This window comes from Thunnus thynnus, chromosome 9 (genome assembly GCF_963924715.1).
Source record: "Thunnus thynnus chromosome 9, fThuThy2.1, whole genome shotgun sequence".
Classification (NCBI taxonomy): domain Eukaryota; kingdom Metazoa; phylum Chordata; class Actinopteri; order Scombriformes; family Scombridae; genus Thunnus; species Thunnus thynnus.
In genome coordinates, this window is record NC_089525.1 from 17456000 (window position 1) to 17474925 (window position 18926).

Genomic DNA, 18926 nt, shown 5'->3' on the forward strand with positions numbered 1-18926 from the left:
GAGAAGAGGTGATGATAAGTGAGCAGCAGTATGGTTTCATGCCAAGAAAGAGCACTACAGATGCAATGTTTGCTTTGGGAATGTTGATGGAGAAGTATAGAGAAGGTCAGAAGTTGCGTTGTGTCTTTGTGGATCTAAAGAAAGCACATGAGAGAGGAGGTGTTGTATTGTATGAGGAAGTCGGGAGTGGCAGAGAAGTATGTAAGAGTGGTGCAGGATATGTATGAGGGCAGTGTGACAGCTGTGAGGTGTGACATTGGAGTGACAGAGGGGTTCAAGGTGGAGGTGGGATTACATCAAGGATTGGCTCTGAGCCCTTTCTTGTTTGCAATGATGATGGACAGGTTGACGGATGAGATCAGGTAGGAGTCTCTGTGGACTATGATTTTTGCGGATGACATTGTGATCTGTAGTGAGAGTAGGGTGCAGGTTGAGGAGAGCCTGGAGAGGTGCAGGTATGCACTGGAGAGAAGAGGAATGAAAGTCAATAGGAGCAAGACGGAGTACATGTGCGTGAATGGGAGGGAGGACAGTGGAATGGTGAGGATGCAAGGAGTAGAGGTGGCAAAGGTGGATGAGTTTAAATACTTGTGATCAACTATTCAAAGTAAGGGGGAGTGGGAGGTGAAGAGAGTGAAGGCAGGGTGGAGTGGGTGGAGAAGAATGTCAGGAGTGATCTGCGACAGAAGGGTACCAGCAAGAGTGAAAGGGAAGGTTTACAAGACCAGCTATGTTGTATGGTTTAGAGGCGGTGGCACTGATGAAAAGACAGGAGGTAGAGCTGGAGGCGGCAGAGTTGAAGACGCTAAGATTTTCGTAAGGAGTGACGAGGATGGACAGAATTAGGAATGAGTATATTAGAGGGGCAGCTCAGGTTGGACCGTTTGGAGACAAAACAATGGAGGCGAGATTGAGATGGTTTGGACATATGTGGAGGAGAGATGCTGGTTATATTGGGAGAAAGAAGCTGAAGATGGAGCTGCCAGGCAAGAGGAAAAGAGCAAGACCAAGGAGGAGGTTTATGGATAATTTGAGGGAAGACATGCAGGTGGTTGGCGCAACACAGGAAGATGCAGAGGACAGGAAGAGATGGAAACAGATGATCCGCTGTGGCGACCCTTAACAGGAACAACCAAAAGAAGAAGAATTATTATTCTGTCAGAAGTCTGTTATAAAACACCTGAAAAGGCTGTTCATATGAGTGAAAATCTTAAATATCAAATGTAACATTATCTAAAATCAAAAAACTTACAATTACTATTATACATTTCTCATTATTGTAACTGTGGTGTCGAGTCCGCCTAATTACACTGATAAATCAGAAGACTGGAGGGAACAGGATTGATAGCCTGTGTGTAAAAATTCAGCTACTTTTTCTGCTCGCTAACACATTCTTGTTCAATTTTTCTGTTAAATGTGTTAACAAGTCTCATTCGGTTATAGTTGTTGATAGTTACTGATAGTGAGGCCTGTTTGATCATGAACATAAAAGCCAAAGCAGATGATTACTGGTGATAACTTGTTTTAGTGTGAACATTAACATTGGCAACGTCTACAGTTTACTCCACATGTGTCTCATTTCAACTGTCACATTAATTTTGTTCATGTGATGAGCGTCACTGGTGCATATAAGTTATATATAAGTGTGCATACAGGTCTAACTATATAGTCAGAGCTAAGTAGCTATCTATATTCATCATCTGCGTTTCTCTCATCGACGCCAGTATTACAAAGGCCTCAAGGCAAGCACACGGCTGAGCTGTCGACGGAGATAAATTGCATGGAAAATGTTGTTTATCTTTGAAGAACTGAGCAAAGCATTGCCTCCAAATATTATGCAAATAAAGCATCTTTATTTACACAGTATATTGATTTCTTTATTTAATAAAATGCCTGAATGTGGGTTTAATTTGCAACACTGAAAGATCAAACGCTGACAGAGAATCTTAAATGATGGGCAGATTTTTTAAAATGGAATTGATGCTTCCTGTGAATATCTACACAGTGTGGACTAGAGTGTAAAGAAAAATGAGATATGGATTGTAATATCACAATCCCATCATTACACACTAATACTCACACAGAAACACACACGCACACACACACATGCTTTGAGCATGGGATTAACCAAAAACCCGTTTTTTATGTTGCCATGTGCCTAATAAAGCTCTTTTGCTGTCCTAATTGGCTCTTTTGGTGCACTTCTTTTGATGTGTGGGGATGAGAGAGAGGGGCGGAAACTGTAAAGCCTATTAAAGATACAGAGCTCCTCTCCTCTCAGCTCTTTAGCCCTGCAGCAGATGGAAACATGGAGCCACACATACTTCTTCTAGAGAAGACTCACATACACTCACACATGCAAAAACACATATTTACATATATCCTTCTGGCCTTAAACCCAAACGCTATGTGATTAGTGAGGCTTCAAACAGTTCGAGTGATCTTAGAGTAGGACAAGGCTATCCTCTGTGTGAAACTTAGAAACAAGAAGAGATGTGAGGGTTTGAGAGAGCGAAAGAGACAGAAACCCTGAGATAAATAGTAAAGGCAGACGAATCGCCACAGATCAAGAAGAGAGCGGCTCGGGAGAAGAAGAGAGAAAACTTGAAGGGAGAAACACATAAAAGACAAAATGAGAAGGTGACATGAGGTGAGAGCAAAAGCAAGACAAAGAGAGAGAGTTAAAATTCACTTGACAGAGCGAGAGAGTACAGAGAAATGAGGGGAGAGGCAAAAACAAATGGAGTGATCGGACAGGGAGATGAATGTGTCAGCGAGGTGCAGGTTTTGTAGTTTATAACATACCCGCTGGGAAATTTCATACAAGTAGAGTAGTTTGTGCACAGTGACATAGTGGATTTTCTTGTTTTTTGTTTTTTGTTTTTTTTGGGGGGGGGGGGGTAAAATAAGTAAAACTTTATAGGATGCAGCAACATAAACAAGAACACCTGCTTTATTTTTCATCACAATAAAACTGACTGTAAATAGACTGCATTTATAAAGTCCTTTTATAGTAAAGTACTGCACAATGTACATCTCACTCACCAAGGATCCTTGCTCAAGGATATTTCACGTGGGCGCCGGATAAATAATGGATTTAGGTTAAAGTAAACGTTCCCAACATGTTTCACTTGTGCCCCCTTAAAACGAAGCAATGTCTACTATTTACCACGTTATATGTTTAATACAATATGCATTCAGTGATGAGTGATTTTCCCTTTTCATTTTTTTTAATTTGAATATTTTTTAGTAGGCTGAAGGGATTAAAAGTATTTCACAAGAAAGTAGCAACAATTACAAAAAAGTCAGAAAAATAAAGTGTTTTGTGTAACACGACATGTTTTTAATCATCTCATGACCACTCACATTTATCTTGCTGACTCCAGGTTGGGAACAATTAAAGTCCTCCTGCTTCTTTTTCGAGACATTACATTTGTTTGTCTACATTTATCAGGACTTGTGCAGCAGAGCTCCCTTTCCTGCAGGTTTTACCTCTCAAGCAGCACAATAGTCAGCCCTGCAGGCTGAAATAATGAGAAACTTAAAGAGCACAGTAAAATAGCAGTATTGTGGTTAACAATAAGGTCTATATTATTTATTGATCTTTTGTAACTGTATTTGCATTATAGTCAGTCAGTGAGGCCTGTTTATTGTCCTAAATCTGATTATCATTTGTAAAATATGACAGGTAGTCTTAAAAATTTGTTACACAAATGATTGATGATAACAGGTATTAACTGCAAAACACACGCGCCACAGTGCATGCTCAGGATCACGGCTCTGTTTACAGTGCTTCGCTCAGAGACTGAAAACGTGATCGCTGTTATTTGTCTCTGGAGCCATTTCTAAAAAAACATTTCCAAAACTCTTCAGGGTGAAGGAACATGTCACCCAGTGCAGTGGTGTGACTCACTGACGTGTTTTTAATAGATTTTGGACAACAACAGAGGTCTACAGCACAGAGGAATAAGATATATCAGGCTTTGGATAAACTCACAATACTTGTTAGAAGGATCAGTTTATTGCTGGTTTGGTTCTAAACATGAGATTTGTTGACAATAAGAAAAATATAGAAACCCGTCAGCTATATCCTTTAAGTAATTAACTAACAAAATTATAAATATTGATCTGGTACATTTGAATGAAAAAGTTAATTTAACATTTGGGAGTTAAACCCATCAAACAAGAGTATCCAATACTAATAGTGCTTTGAATCAGACGTGGGACAAAGTCATTGTTTTGAAAGTCACAAGTAAGTCTTACATCAAATTCCAAGTCAAAACCATTTCTTGGAACTTATTATGCACCTTTCACCTGCTTTAATGCCATATACAATTTGTTGTCTGTCTGCTGGTCTTGATTCAAGTATATGTTTTGTCAGAAAAATGAAGGGTTGATTATTGAACACTTTTTTATAACATAATTTTTAAATTGAAGTCAAGCCCAAGTGAAGTTACAAGTCATCATAGTTGAGTTGCAGTCTTTTTGTCTTGTCAAGTCTGAAGTAATCAGATTCATGAATCGAGTCTGACTGAAGTGCAACTCATGTGGCTCGAGTCCACTCTGAGTCAGATTGTGTCCTATGAAGTCATTTTCCAAGGTTTTATCCTGAAAAGTTCTTTATTCTCAGATGGTCATTGCCTCATTTTGGATTATAATCAAGGATGGGCCAACCTTCCATGCAAAATGCCCTCCTTTCATTAGGCCACCATTTATAACAGTGCAGCAGATGGTGAAACATGCACACACACATTCACCGACACTCACACTGCACCCCCCTGAGGAACAACCTCACCTTCTCTCTCAACTTTTCTCAATTTTTCTCTCCCTCCTTTACTCATCTGTCGCCTCCTTCCTCACACAGCTTCACACCCTAACAGTGCAAACTTCAAAGTGCCTGCTATTTAGAGGTTACCCTAACTAGAGGAGAGCTTTCCCCGCACAAAATTTGCTAAAAATACATCTCGCTTTCATCGTAAAGCATTGTTGCCTTTCCCCAACGAGTAAATGGGTTGTGCTAGAAATGGAAGGGTTACAACACGGCCGAGTTTCTCCTTCAGAGAGACGTGCGTTTTATCTGTTATCGTCCTATAGATTTCATACTTTAGGCTGCAGAGAAAACATCCACCTTGAAAATGTGCCTCAAGTATCTTGTTCAGCACAGATCTGAAGTATCTGCTGAGAGCTGTTGCCATGCAATGAAATGAGGCGCAGGACAGGAATTAAAATAAACAACCCACGCAGGATGCTATATATGCCTGTATTTCAGAAAAGCATTTACAGGGTCTCTACAGTGTTTTTTGGGGGTTTTTTTTACAGCTATTTCAAATAATCTGTGTGGTCTGGTTGTAATGTTTGACAGGTATAACAGAAAATATAGACAACAGAAAAGCATTTCCCTGAGGGGCTTACACAACATTCACAGCACATAATTTACATCATTTGCATCGCCTCCACAGTTTTTGTCACGGCATATGCAACACACAACCTGTTTTACATGATCCCACTCAGTGAATGACTGGTTAATTCTTCATTCATCCATTTCTGCATGTTTCCCTTATTTTCAGACATATGACAGTTTGGTGAAACATCATCTGGCTCCTGTTTTTCTGCCTCTTCGCTCTGTGTGATGCAGCTCTGTGTCTACTGGTGATGACCATCAGGTTTGAGGTCAACAGATGCAGGACAGACCATGGCCAGAGGCTGATAGATTACACCGTACTGATTTATTGCGTGCAACCACACACACATACACACACACACACACACACACACACACATACACACACACACACACAAGCACTATAAACACTCTAACACAAACACACACAAAATGTACACCCCCTTACATACCACTTGTATGTGTTTTGTGCACAACAAGCTGCTCCGGGCAAATTTCCCCTGATGGGATTAATAAAGTTGTTTGTATTGTATTATTGTATTACACACTCCTACATTTCAGGAGTGAAATATGTGCACTAATATTCTCATAAACAAAGCTGCACTCACTAATTTACGTCTATGAACACATCAGCATGTGTGCGTCAGTGTCAGTGCCAGTTTTCTCTTGTTAAACAGTAGCAAGGCAGACAGGAAGCAGGATGGTTTGGATAACAGACAGGGGTAAATACCATCACCTTTTATAGACATGCCCAATGGCACATCAGCGCACACACACACACACACGCACACACACACACACAACCGTATATTCCTAAATCCACAGTTCAAACAAAGGACAGATGGCCCTAAGATTGCATCATAAACCAATAACGAATGACATTTTTTTGCCAACTTTACATCACAGCCCAGTATACATTCATCTCATTCCCATAATGCACTGCTCGTGCAATATTCATGATTCTGAGAGCAAACATACACGACTCCGTCATTACTGCACAAAGACACAACATGACAGGTGCTTGTCTCATATGACATGCATGTGCTCCCATCCAAGACCAAATCCTGAGAGTAGTGCGAGGGAGAATCAATTTTACAAAAACAAATTCTTACCTTTGTGGTAGCTGACCTGCTTGGATTGCATAGAAAAGGTTCCCATCACAAGACCCATGTTGACTTCTGCGAGTGAGTGTGTGCGCCCGTCAATAATCAAGGTGTGCTAGTGACTGTGCGTACAATAGGTGTGTGTGTGCCTGTTGTAACTACAGTAAGTTAGTCTATCTGCCAGCTGTATGTGTGGAAGTACAGATATCACTTCTCATGCTGCCTCACACCCACACAGCTCTGCTGCTTCTGCTCGAGGGTGTGTGTATGTGTGTGTCTGTGTGAGTGATTGAGTGAGTGAGTGAGAGAGAGAGAGAGAGAGAGAGAGGGAGAGAGAGAGAGAGAGAGAGCGAGCGAGAGGATGCGTGTGTGTCAGAGAGAGAGAGAGAGTGTGTGTGAATGAAATAGAGGGCGCACATGCACTCTGAATCTACCTTTGTCTACGCTGTCACTGAAGCTGCCTATTTTACATCTCTTCCATGCACGACCTCCCTCTTCCTCTCTCTCATTCTCAGTGTGTCCCCTGCCACCAGACTGTCGTTCCATCAATTCCTCTGTGCCTCCTTATGTATCTGCCTCTCTCTGTCTCTGCCTCTCTCTCTCTCCTTCCTCTTCTTCTCCTATTCGTCTCAGTCGCTCTGTCTCTTTGTCTGTCTGGTGGGGAAAGAAGGATTGCACACTGTTGCACAGAAAAAGACAGACAGAGATGAGAGAGAGGGAAGGAGGGAGGGAGTGGTGTGTGTGTGTGTGTGTGTGAGAGAGAGAGAGACGAGAGGGAGACAAAACTCAAAAGGAGAGACGGAGTGAGAGAGAGAGAAAGGAGGAAGAAGAAGCAGTGAGAAAAATAGACAAGAAGGGGAAGGAGAGTAGAGGGGGAAGTGAAGAAAAAGAGGAGACAGAGACAAATTAGGAGGATTTACAAGAGAGGGAAGGTGGGAGGGATAGGGGTGAAAAAGGGAGATAGAGAGATGAAGAGTGCAAGAGGTGAGGGGAGATAAGGGAGGGCTAGACTGATCAGTCCCCCCTTACTATTCAGCAGGCAAACAGTCTGACTGTGGAGAGTGTATTTGTTGCTTTATCTCTACGTGCACGGGGTCTGACGGGTGTGTGTGTGTGTGCCCGTCTGTGTGTGTAATTATTCCTCTAGCGGGTGGGTCACGGACACAGCTCTGTACATCTGACACCACTACATTCGCTGAAATGCTGCCTCGTACATGTCAGCGCCGGCATCAACACGATGTATCAGACATGTTTTTGGTCTCCAGTCTGCTGATGAATCCATCAACCGTACACATACACACACACACACACACACACACAAGGCCACACACTTGCTACAATAATACAAGCAGGGGAGTGACGCCAGTCCACAACACAGTCAAACTCACACATGTACTCCTCTGTCAATCACGCTTAACCCCTTGCTGCCCCCCCCCCCATGTAACACCCTGCTGTTGAGATTGGCGGGCTGCACCGCTGCTATCGACTGCAGCCCCCTATTGAAATTCCTCACATGGCTTAACTTAAGAAAACAATTTACAGCCGAGCTGAGGCCATCAAGGCCAATGACAAAGCCATTAGGCCATGGCATTCATTAAAAGCTACTGGCTGCAGTAGCCTGCACGCTGAGAATCAATGCAGAGTAAAAACAAGACGGGGGGAGGGAGAGGAGGAACCGAAGATGAAGAAGAGAGCCAAAGACAGGTGGAAAGACAAATAAAGTGAGAAAAAGGAGCACTGCTGGGCAGGTGAGTGTCTATAATGATGAGAGGCATTTTTTGGGTATGCAACAGCTCACCCCAACACACACAAACACACACACACACACACAAACACACATACACCTCCTCTGCTGATCTGACAGCAGTTTCTAATCAAAATCAAACACATTCACACACAACCACACAAGCACAAATGCGCACAAATACCCACTGGTGACCAAAGATAAAAGAGGCAATATATCAACAGAGAGAAACAGCTTTTTAAATACACACTACAGCAGCGACACACAGAAATACTGATTAAATTCTGAAAGCTCAGCTGAATAGACGAGATAAGGGAGCGTGATTTGCTGTAGCAATGATGTTTAACTTCAGTGGAGGGGTTATATTCACATCTATCAGTGTAGAGAAAGCCTTTGGTTGATCAGACACTTTCAAAAAGCCACTGGATAAACTGAAAATCCCACAGTAGTGAAGCTGAAAACCAAGCAGGCTGTTTTGATCAGTCCCAGAGAGGTTGACATTTTCTATATACCAAGATTTTAACTGACAGACTGAACTTATTTGAAGAGAACAGAACGTAATCAGTGATCGAATAGAATAGAATAGAATAGAATAGAATAGAATAGAATTACAAGTTACAATTTAGTTCTGAAGGCCATTCATTTCTGTAGCTTAATACATCATAAACATTTGTTACGTCATCTCTCTCCTCTCCTTTCCTGTCATAGTTCTACTGTCATTGTCCAAAATGTCCAAAAAATAACAATAAACTAGGAGAATTGTCCACATACTGTTCGAGTAGGGCTGCAACTAATGATTATTTTTATTAATTCATTCATTCATTCATTCATTCATTCATTCATCATTTAACTATGAAATGTTTGAAAATAGCGGAAAAAAAATGCATATGCAATTTCTCAGAGGCCACACTCTTAAATTTGTTTGTTTTGTCTGACTAAGAGCCTAAAATGTTAAGTTATTCAATTTACTGGAAGGAAACCAAGGAACATTTGGCATATTTGCTCGAAAAATGAATAAAAATGATGATTTGATTATTAAAATAGTTGCAGATTAATTTTCTGTTGATTGACTGGCTCTGTGTTTGAGCATGGAGATCCATTGTTCCTTACCAACCATACCTCTTGAAAAATATTGTAAACTCAAAGTTAATTTACTATGTGTCATCACATGATGTAAGTATGGAGCTTTGGTCACGTAATGACAAGTGGGATCTCTATCGATTGGACTGGCCCAGACTGGAAGACTGGGGTGTAACAGCTGAGGTGAAACAGCAGGGATCCTAGATAAGAGAGTGAAAGAGCACTTGAAAGAGACAATCTCAGCTGCCTGTGAATATCAGATCAAACCAGGTCACAGCATCGACTGAGAAGAGGTCAAAGTCATCGACCAGGAGTCAGTGGACAGCCAGAGAAAGATCAAGGAGGCCGTTCACATCCAAACTTAGATGGTGTACATGAACAGAGACCACCCTGTTATCACCTGACCAAAATTGCTGGGTTCCAACATCCAGGGTAAGAGAAATATCTAGCTGGTTAACCTCCTCTATCTGTGGACTTTGTGGCTTTATAACATCATACTACTCTTGCTCCTAACAAACAAGAGTCATAATTCCTACAGCTGGTAGAGAGCTTTGACCTTTGAACTTTTGCCATTTTGGAGTAACTGGCTAAAATGACTAATGTTGTTATGTTTCCTGGAGGGGTAGTCTAAACACAGTTGAAAGAACAGAAAAAAGCTGGTAGGTAAACTGAGTTTGGAATATTCTCTCATAGATACAATACAATAGATCATCACCAATATCTAATTATTTTCCTATAATCTAACTGATAAGTCTTTGAGATTCAGTATCCTGCTGACAAACAAAGTAATTGAGGCATTAACCTCTCAGTGGTTAAAACAAGGAAACCGAAATAGCTCCGTAGACCTGCACTTCCAGTGCAATAACACTAAACAACAACAGGCTCATCGCATTAGGCCGAGTGCCAAACTCTTCCAAGACATTAAGCCTGACATCGTCTGCGCTGCTGCTCGGTCCTGTCCAGGGTGCTGTGGATCATTCTGAGTGCCAACCTACCTTTTTCTCATCATTTATTAACCATTACACAACAGGCCTTTTACTAGAGTGAGATGGCTGCCTGGCTTGATTGAATGGAGGGTAAAGAAAGAAAAAAAAAAAAGATTTAGACAGCAGAGTAGAGAAGGGGTGAAAGGTAGAAAGGATTTGACAGCGGAGAAAGAAGATGTTGACAAGCACAGGAAATGTGGCAAGCGGGCAGTGAATAATAAATTGGCTGGTTGGCCGCTGCCCAGTCTTATCAGCCCAAGGCTGGATGGAATCTGTCATAGTGATGACCACACAGAGGAGAGAAGATGAGGGCAAAGAGAGCAGAGGATTGGGATGGGAGTAAAGAGGGAGTGAGAGAAAGAAATGAGACAGGGGGGCAATAACTGTGGGAAATGATGTCGGCTGAGGAGGAGAGGAGAGCGAGACGAATGAGAGTGGAGAATTTGGAGGTCAAGATATATGGGGGGAGGTTAGGGAGGGAAAGAGAGGAGGTGAGGAGAGAGGAATGAGGGCATGAAAGGAAGGAGGGAGCGAGGGAGGCGAGTACAAGGAGGGAGGAGTGAAAACTGCACCTGTCCACTAACTGGCTCGGTGTCGTCTGAGTCATCAGAACAAACAGATTGATTTACTGGATTGAGAAGCGGAGGAGACGAGCTCAACGATCTTGACAGACTTGGGAATGAGGTGCAACGCTGTCAGGATCAGCCAATTCCTGCAGCAAAGAGTCAATCACATGTCTTCCTCTAACAAAGCTAAACGTGTGTCAGTCACTCCGACGCAGACTATGATCCACAGATCCTGAGCTGTGCGAGGCTCAACTGAAATCAATGTGCAATGAGTAAACACTGTTAGAGTCATTTTACCTCTAGAGTGGATGGTGCTACAAATGCTGAAGACCACTTAAAGGGTCAGTTCACCTAAAACTAATGACCCCTTTTTGTCCAGGTTTTGAGATGTCTGTCTGTGCTGTAGAGAATAGCATTTTGCTTGTGGTGCTCAAAACTCCAAAGACCTCATTGTTAACACACTACTTCTCTAATGTAGAGCTGAAACGATTAGTTGATTAGTTGGTTGACATTAATCATTTAAAGATCCCCTCAAGACATGTTTAGGATATATAAAATACTCCACTTGGAATAATTAAATGTGTCTGATATGGTTTTTGCACAAAAAGGTCCAATTATCTCATTAAAATGACATCTCTACAATGCACTGGAGCCTTCAAGTTTCCACATCACACTTGTGTAAGTCGCATTTTGAGCCACAATTAGCTTCAAAACCAGATGTGGTGTCACAAATCACAACTTAAACACAGAGAAACTTTCCCCCTTCAGCAGATGAATTTAACAACAGCCTTCTAGTGTCAAACTTTGCTCATACATTATTCCTCACAGTGACACTCAAACATCTAAGCAATGATCTAAGTTAGTGGAGGGGGACTTTTTAAAGCAATGATAAATTTTACTGGTTCCAGTCTATAAAATGTTAAAGATTCTCTCCAGACATTTTTTAAGATATATGAAAATACTTGGAATACTAATCTGTGTCTAATATGGTTTACCTCATTAAGTTACCTCGTTAAAATGACATCTCCTCGTTCTCTATGAATATGCAAATATTGTTTATTTCAAAAGTTTAACTGTTGGACACAAGATGTCTCCTACTTCACTGTAAAGTCCATTATCAGTGTATAGAGGCTTCGCACTGGAGGTTTTGAGTTTCCACATCACACTTTGTATACTGGACCACGATTGGCTCCAGACTAGTTGTGATGTCACAAATTGTGCTCGTAAGTACACACTTTAGAATGGGGCCTATTTAAGGTGAGCACAGAGAAATGTGAAAACAGTCTTCTAGTGTCAAATTCTGCACGTACATCATTCTGCACAGTGAAGCTCAAACATCCAGCTGATCAACAATAAGCAATCACATTTTGAGTGGACGGGGACTTTAACATTCACTGACAGTAAAATGAATATCTGTAGATTTTGGACTGTTGGTCGGACAAAACCAGCTATTTGAAATGTTAATATGTATAATCTTTTTAAAAAAAATAATAACTGGATGATGATGTTACAGGGTCTCTTAGTGATGAACCCACTGAGAATGATCACCTATAGTTCCCCACACACAGTTCTTTGAGCATTTTTCAGCTCATTGTTTTGTTTTTGTGGCAGCAACTTTTGGTTTTGGTTCAGTCTCACCTCCTTCATCTGTGCCGTTTCTCTGCAGGACAGGAAAAAGCCTGAAAACTCCTCTGTATGCTACCTGCCCAGCATCAAACAGCAGGCAGACAAAGTTAGCAACTAGCTGGTGAACACATTCGACCATTTAGCAGCTAAAGAGCCAAATATTTCCCTCAGGAGTCGATGGAGACCAAAACAACAAAAAGGAGAGTAAATATTGGACTCACAATTGCCAGGAGGCCAGAAGTGCACCTTCAAATTACTAATAATGTTGGTCCTTATACTCTGGATGTGTAAGTAGGCAACTGTGTGCTAACAAGATGCCACAAAGAAAAAGCCATTCACCTCCACTGTACTGGAGTGGAGGCAGAAATCTCAGAGACAAGAAATCTGAAAAAATTAAACCAAAACTACATGACTGACTAGATCGGCTACCACATACTGTATGTAAGTGAGAAAATCTGCTTTTTTGTAATTTAGGTGAACTGGCTTTTAATTGATTCAAAAGAAGACGACTGGTGACTTTTCTGCTTCGGTGCCCACTTCTAACAGACTGATCAGTGGTAACAATATTATGTCAGGAAGAGCAGGGGGCCTGTATTTGTGAGTCTGTGCTGCTTCAGGTTTCTCTCCCTGACAACCGGCTATTTCTCTCCTCAAGGCCACGGCTGCTGTTTTTCTGCCTCAGACTGAATCTCTCAGAAAGATTCACTGCTGTAAGCCTCCTACCTTGGCTACTTTATGTCACCTGTCAAGATGTGAAAAACTCCACTTTGCGGCCACCATCTAAACTACTCCCTCTGGTCGATACACAGATAACACATTGCGCAGAACTCTTTAAAAATCCAGTCAGCTTGAGGTGAATTCGCATAGGCCCTCGTGTCACTGTGTCCAGTACATAAACCAGTAAGAAACACATTAACACTAAGTAGTTGAACCATTTATTTTTCAGCTCGGTTGAAATATTTACTGTTTCCTTTCTGCCATAAATGTTTTACAGACAGCATCACCTTGCCTGTGGGTGCTACTGTACTTGAGCCCTGTCACCCTCCCCCTACTATTCCTGGACACAGACAATTCGCTCATGACACACCAGGGAGTTTGCTTCTTCAAAAGTGCAAATGAAAAATGCAATTTACATTTTTGTTAACTGCAGCTAATTCCTATTTCTATACCTTTAAGTACCTCAGCGGTTTCTATGAACTGCATACAAACACCTCTATTGACTCTCTCCATCTCTCTCTCTCTCTCTCTCTCTCTTTCCTCCCGCCTCAGCAGATGAGAGTGATAGAAGTGTTAATTGTATGCAGCTTGGGGATTGATTACAGCGTTGGGGGGCAGAGCGGCGTCTCCTCCCCCGAGACCTTTTCCATGTGAATTATTATGCATTATATTTTGCATTAAACATTCACTGTGTCCCCCATGGCACATTAAAAGTGATATGACAGCATTTTGGAGCAAAGCAGCAGCACACACAGGTGTAGAGTGCACACACAGGGAAAAGCACACACACTAATATCCACATCAAAGTGTGCGTGTGCACAAAGACACACATGTGCTCAGTCACATATGTGCAAACATGCACACATACATCCATCCGCTCATTTTTCTTTGTTCCCTGCTCTCTCTGTGCTCTCATTTACCCATCCATCCTACTTTACCTCCTTTTCTGAATACAAAAACTGCAGCCAAGTTCCCCCCCGACTCAAAGGGGGGACATGAAGTGACTATCTGGTGGCAAAAAAAGGAGCTGCTGAATATTTCATTAAGCACTTATGAGGAACACCTCAGATCTGATGCTGGTGAACCCTCAATTTGAAAATCCCCCTCGCTGTCCGTCTTCATTCATCAACCATCAGAGGAAGAGCTGCTTCATCAACAAGCACTTTGAGACACTGAATATTTAAATATATTAAAAAAATCATTTAGTTAATACTACAACTCACATTTGTTCTGATCGTCTCTGACAATGTAGGATTTCAGTAATGGTGGGAAATAATGGAGATGGATCTGATGCCCTCTGCTGTGCAGTCTGAGAAACCCACAACTGAGAAGGAACAGAGCAAAAAATACTAGGTTTTGGTAAAAAATACAACATTCTTTTTAAAACTACTCTCACAAAAATAATAAAATCAGCATCGACATTACATTACAACCTTTTAAATAATAATTACTGTAGTTAGTACCCAGACACTGTAAGACATTTTCTGATAAGACAGTAAAATTTAGGACAGTGGAGTTATCTTTTGCTGCTGTAAGCTTTTGTCAGTGAACAGCTTACTTTTTTTTATCTCTTTTGGAAATGAGCTCTTCCAGTGGAGCCGGTAAACAGACAGGAAGGTAGAGAAAGATGATTAACATTGCATGTTCCTCCTATTCCCAGCAGAGGAACGCTTTGAAGTCAGAGAGGAGTCAGCACATTTAAAGTTTCTTATTTTGTTCCTCTATGTTTTTACCTGTCAACCACCAGGTAAAAGAATTAGGCTTACTGGATACAGCCCAGGATTGGAAGATGAAGGTCGATCTAGACCAGAAGCTTCCCACTAGAGATCATTACAACCAGTCTCAGTCCAGATCTGATCCTGTCGTCAGCCTCCACGAAGGCCCTGCTCATCATAGAACTGACAGTGCCATGGGAGGATGCAGTGTACAAATGCAAAAAGCTGAAATACTCTGATTTAGCAACTGAAGCAGAACAAAAGGGCTGGAGAACACAGGTGCTCCCCGTGGAGGTCGGCTGCAGGGGTTTTGTGACCGTGTCAACCACCAGGCTGCTGAAAGGGATGGGAGTCAGGCTGGGAGGACAGGCTATCAAGTCACTGGCAGAGGCTGTCAAGCGAAGCAGCGACTGGATCTGGCTGAAAAGAAATGACAAGAACTAGGCGGCAAGATGACCATTAGCTCGTAGGAAGGGTAGAAGCAGAGGAGGGGGGGTGCCTGTGATGCCAGGTGTCACTGCTGAGCCCTCTGGAGGTGTGTTGGGCCTATCAATGAAATTTCAAGTAATGAATGTGCCCACCTGATGACCCCACTGAAGTTTCTACCCCTATCCCCACTGCTGGTTTTGATTTACAGTCCACATAAACAGGACTGAATCACTGACCAAAGAAACCTGGACTCAACTGATCCTCTTGGGCCTTTTAATGAAACACCAAGGAAAGAGGGTGCCCACCTGATGACCCCAGTGAAGCGTTTAACCCTTACACCCACTCAAGGAATGATTGCCAATTACAATACAGTAAAACCAAGTACTATGAGCTCAACTGAACGTTTCCTCTGAGGGGGGTTGTTTCTGATTAATAAAGAAACTCAAGGGGGGAAATGAAGGAAAAATTTAAGTAGATTTCAGGAGATGACAGTTAAATTTTTAAGGCATGATGATGCCTCTTTAAATAAGTGGGAAAAGAGAGTAGATAGGATTCAAGCTAATCTGAGATTCAAGAGGCTGCAGGCTTTCTTACTGTACTCTAGCTGAAGAAGAGGAAGGATTGAGGCATATTTCATGTGCTTTGCTGTGTATTGTCAGCCAAAGGGTTTTTGTTTGCTGATAGCAGCCATCAGGTGCCACCACATGTGCCCAGACCACCACAGAGCATGGTATTCTGCATCCAGGCAGGTTGCATTTGTATGCCAGTGGGAAGCACCTGAAGGCAGGCTGCATGGATGGGATAAGTGAAATCATGCCGGCTGTTTACAGCCTGGCACAGCTTGACAGGAAGTTTGTTTTTCAGAGATGACTGGAAGCTGGAGAGGAGTTTAGGGCCAAGGCTGTTCAGAATGTGACATGTCAAAGAAGAGGAAAACCAAAGTGATGAAAGGGATTTGGTCTAATCAGCTTGCAGCTAAAAGAAGTGAGCAGAGCTTAAGAGAGATGCCTCGAAACTCCAGCCTGAACTAGAGCCAAAATAAATACAAAATTCAGCTGGTAGGGTTGTGTTTTAGATTATGTTCTGGCATTTTTACCTTTGGTACATAGTTGGTGGTGGAGATTAACAGAAACCTTGGTGGCTGAATGGCTGTGGGACATTTAAACAGGAACATCAGTTATATCCTAGACTGCTAACAAGGACACCTGTTTTAAGGTCTTTTTTAACATGATTTTTGACCCCAAACCCAACTGTAACCTGGGATGAACAATTTTAGCTGCAAAATGTGACCCAGTTTGGCAAGTCTGCAGGGTCCTGTCTCATATGGGTAGAAAAGTTTGAGTGTAGAGGACACAGAACTTTGAAACCACAGTTGAGTCTTATCATTGATGTTATGTGTGAAAGACAAATGCTGAAGTGGATGTGACTGAAATAAAATCATTTGATTTTAGCTCTTAATGTTTTCTCCTTCCTGACTTCACTGTCTCTTTCTTATAAGTTTATGAGCAGAGTAAAAACATCACATTTGTGTGAGGAAATTTCAAAGCAGAAAAAGGATTAAGTGCTTTTTCCTGAGCTTTGCTGCCAGCGACTGATGGTTAAATATGACATCCAATCATAAGGTTTGCAAATGTGATTGTCTCTCTGTTAATCTGCACTTCCTCAGTGCTACCAGTAGAGGTCAGTGCTGCTCTGATAGTCACCCTACACCGAGCTAGCTCCTTTGAATATGCCTGTATTTTCATTGCCTTTCATTGCACTAAATAAAGAAAACCTGAGTATTTTCTCCGTCATCGGACATGCAGGAAGTGGTCAAAAGCTCCTGTTTCTACTTAGACAAGAGTGAAAGAGCAGAACTATTATTTCTCCACAATGTATAACTCCAGCTCTTAAACTATCCTACAATGCTGACTGTTAAAGGTCACCTGAAGATGAGTCTGTAACTTACAGTGAAGTGTAGAAAAAGCTGCATAGAGAATAAATCCCCCTTGCCCTCTAATGTCAGCATCTTACTGAGGAAAAGATTTAGTGGCTGTGCTGATGGGTAGATCAATAACTTACTGTACTCACAAGTAACTGCTCATATTATGTACTTTATGGGATTGAAACCATTGTGTTTTAACCTTTGCAGAAGTTGATTCGTGCTGTGACCTTTGTACGTTTGCTCCTAAAGAGAGCCACGTTTCTTCTCCTTCAGTTGTGAGGAGAAAACAGAGGAAACTTTAATTGTGTGTATTTGTGGAAGAGTAATGGTTGCAGAGGGATTAGCAGAGGTTTTGTATTCCCAGCTGTATTTCAAAGAAGACTGAGAAGAGAAAGAAAAGATTAAAGGGGAACTAAAGGGGATCTGTTTCCTTGTCATGAGGAGAACAACACAGACTGTAGCCGTGTGGAGTCTGAAAGATTTTGGCGTTTTTCAGACACAATAAAGACACTGTCATGTTGCTTTATGTTTACGTGTAAAAGTCAGGATATCTCGCACCACTGCTGGTTTGATTTTGACCTTTCTGTTTTTATTCTCTCTCTCTCATGAGCCACCGACATAATGGACATGCAAGACTAAAATCGCTGGAGTACCACTTTAAGAGGACACTGTGCAAATTAGATTACTTTAACAAGCTCCTGCATGATCTCACCACTTTCACAGAAACATTTGTGATGCAACATTTCACTCATCTGACTTCCTTTATGACAGTTATTTGGAAAGTTGATTCTTAGAAAAACAAAATACTAGAATATCATTCACCATTAGGCACCATTAGGGAAACATAAAGCCAAGTAAAACTACATTAGATTAGACTCTTTCCATTCACTACAAATGGCTGACCAGTTTACAACTTTCTACTTTCTTACAGTATGGGCAGCAGATGGAGGTCTATTAAAATGGAGCCCAGCACCCAGTAAAAGTACATTTCCAGAAAAGAACAGGATCAATATTACATGTTCACTGTTTGTTGTTATATATCAACAGCAGAGCTAAAAGTAATAAGGTATTTCCTTCCAAATGAACCAAGAGGGCAGAAGCAACTTTCTCCTCATGCCCAATTACACCAAACTGAAAAGCAATGGCTAGTAAACACCATCCATAAAATTACAAAATAGGAATGGCCCTTAGTGTAGTTCTCTCTCTCTCTCTCTCTCTCTCTCTCTCTCTCTCTCTCTCTCTCTCTCTCTCTCTCTCTCTCTCCCTCTGTGTGTGTGTGTGTGTGTGTGTGTGTGTGTGTGTGTATTTACCCCATTTGCCTTTATAGCCGTTCTGTAATCTGATGTTGCAGATGTAGCTCTCACTCCCACCGGAGTTCTGAGAAAGAGCAGGTGTAGACCTGTGTATGTGTGTGTGTGTGTCTGTGTGTGTGTGTCTGTGTCTGATATTTTGCAGACCCAGATCTCTTGTTCCTGCAGCTCATTTCCTCCTTGTCTGAGTGGGTGTTTAATAACAACGTATTAGTGTCATGTGTTTTACATATGTGTGCATGTGTGTGTGTGTGTGTGTGTGTGTGTTTGTATATTCTTGAGTGTGTTTTATTTCTATGTGTGTGAGAGAGAAATAGACTTTATG

At 41.7% G+C, this 18926-nt stretch overlaps 1 protein-coding gene across 2 annotated transcripts in view; it reads right to left on the reverse strand.

The window, feature by feature from the left end:
• The window catches only part of LOC137189437 (Kv channel-interacting protein 1), a 46023-nt gene that overhangs the window by 25667 nt on the left and 1430 nt on the right, over positions 1 to 18926 (reverse strand). Inside the window, exon 1 of one of the 2 annotated variants that reach the window (XM_067599303.1) lies at positions 6514 to 7180. The exons of the other annotated variant lie outside the window; for it this stretch is intronic. Within the exon in view, the coding sequence (XP_067455404.1) occupies positions 6514 to 6571 (58 nt within the window). The 5' untranslated portion in view covers positions 6572 to 7180. Of the gene's footprint in view, positions 1 to 6513; positions 7181 to 18926 lie in introns of those variants that run through there. 2 annotated transcript variants of the gene reach the window in all.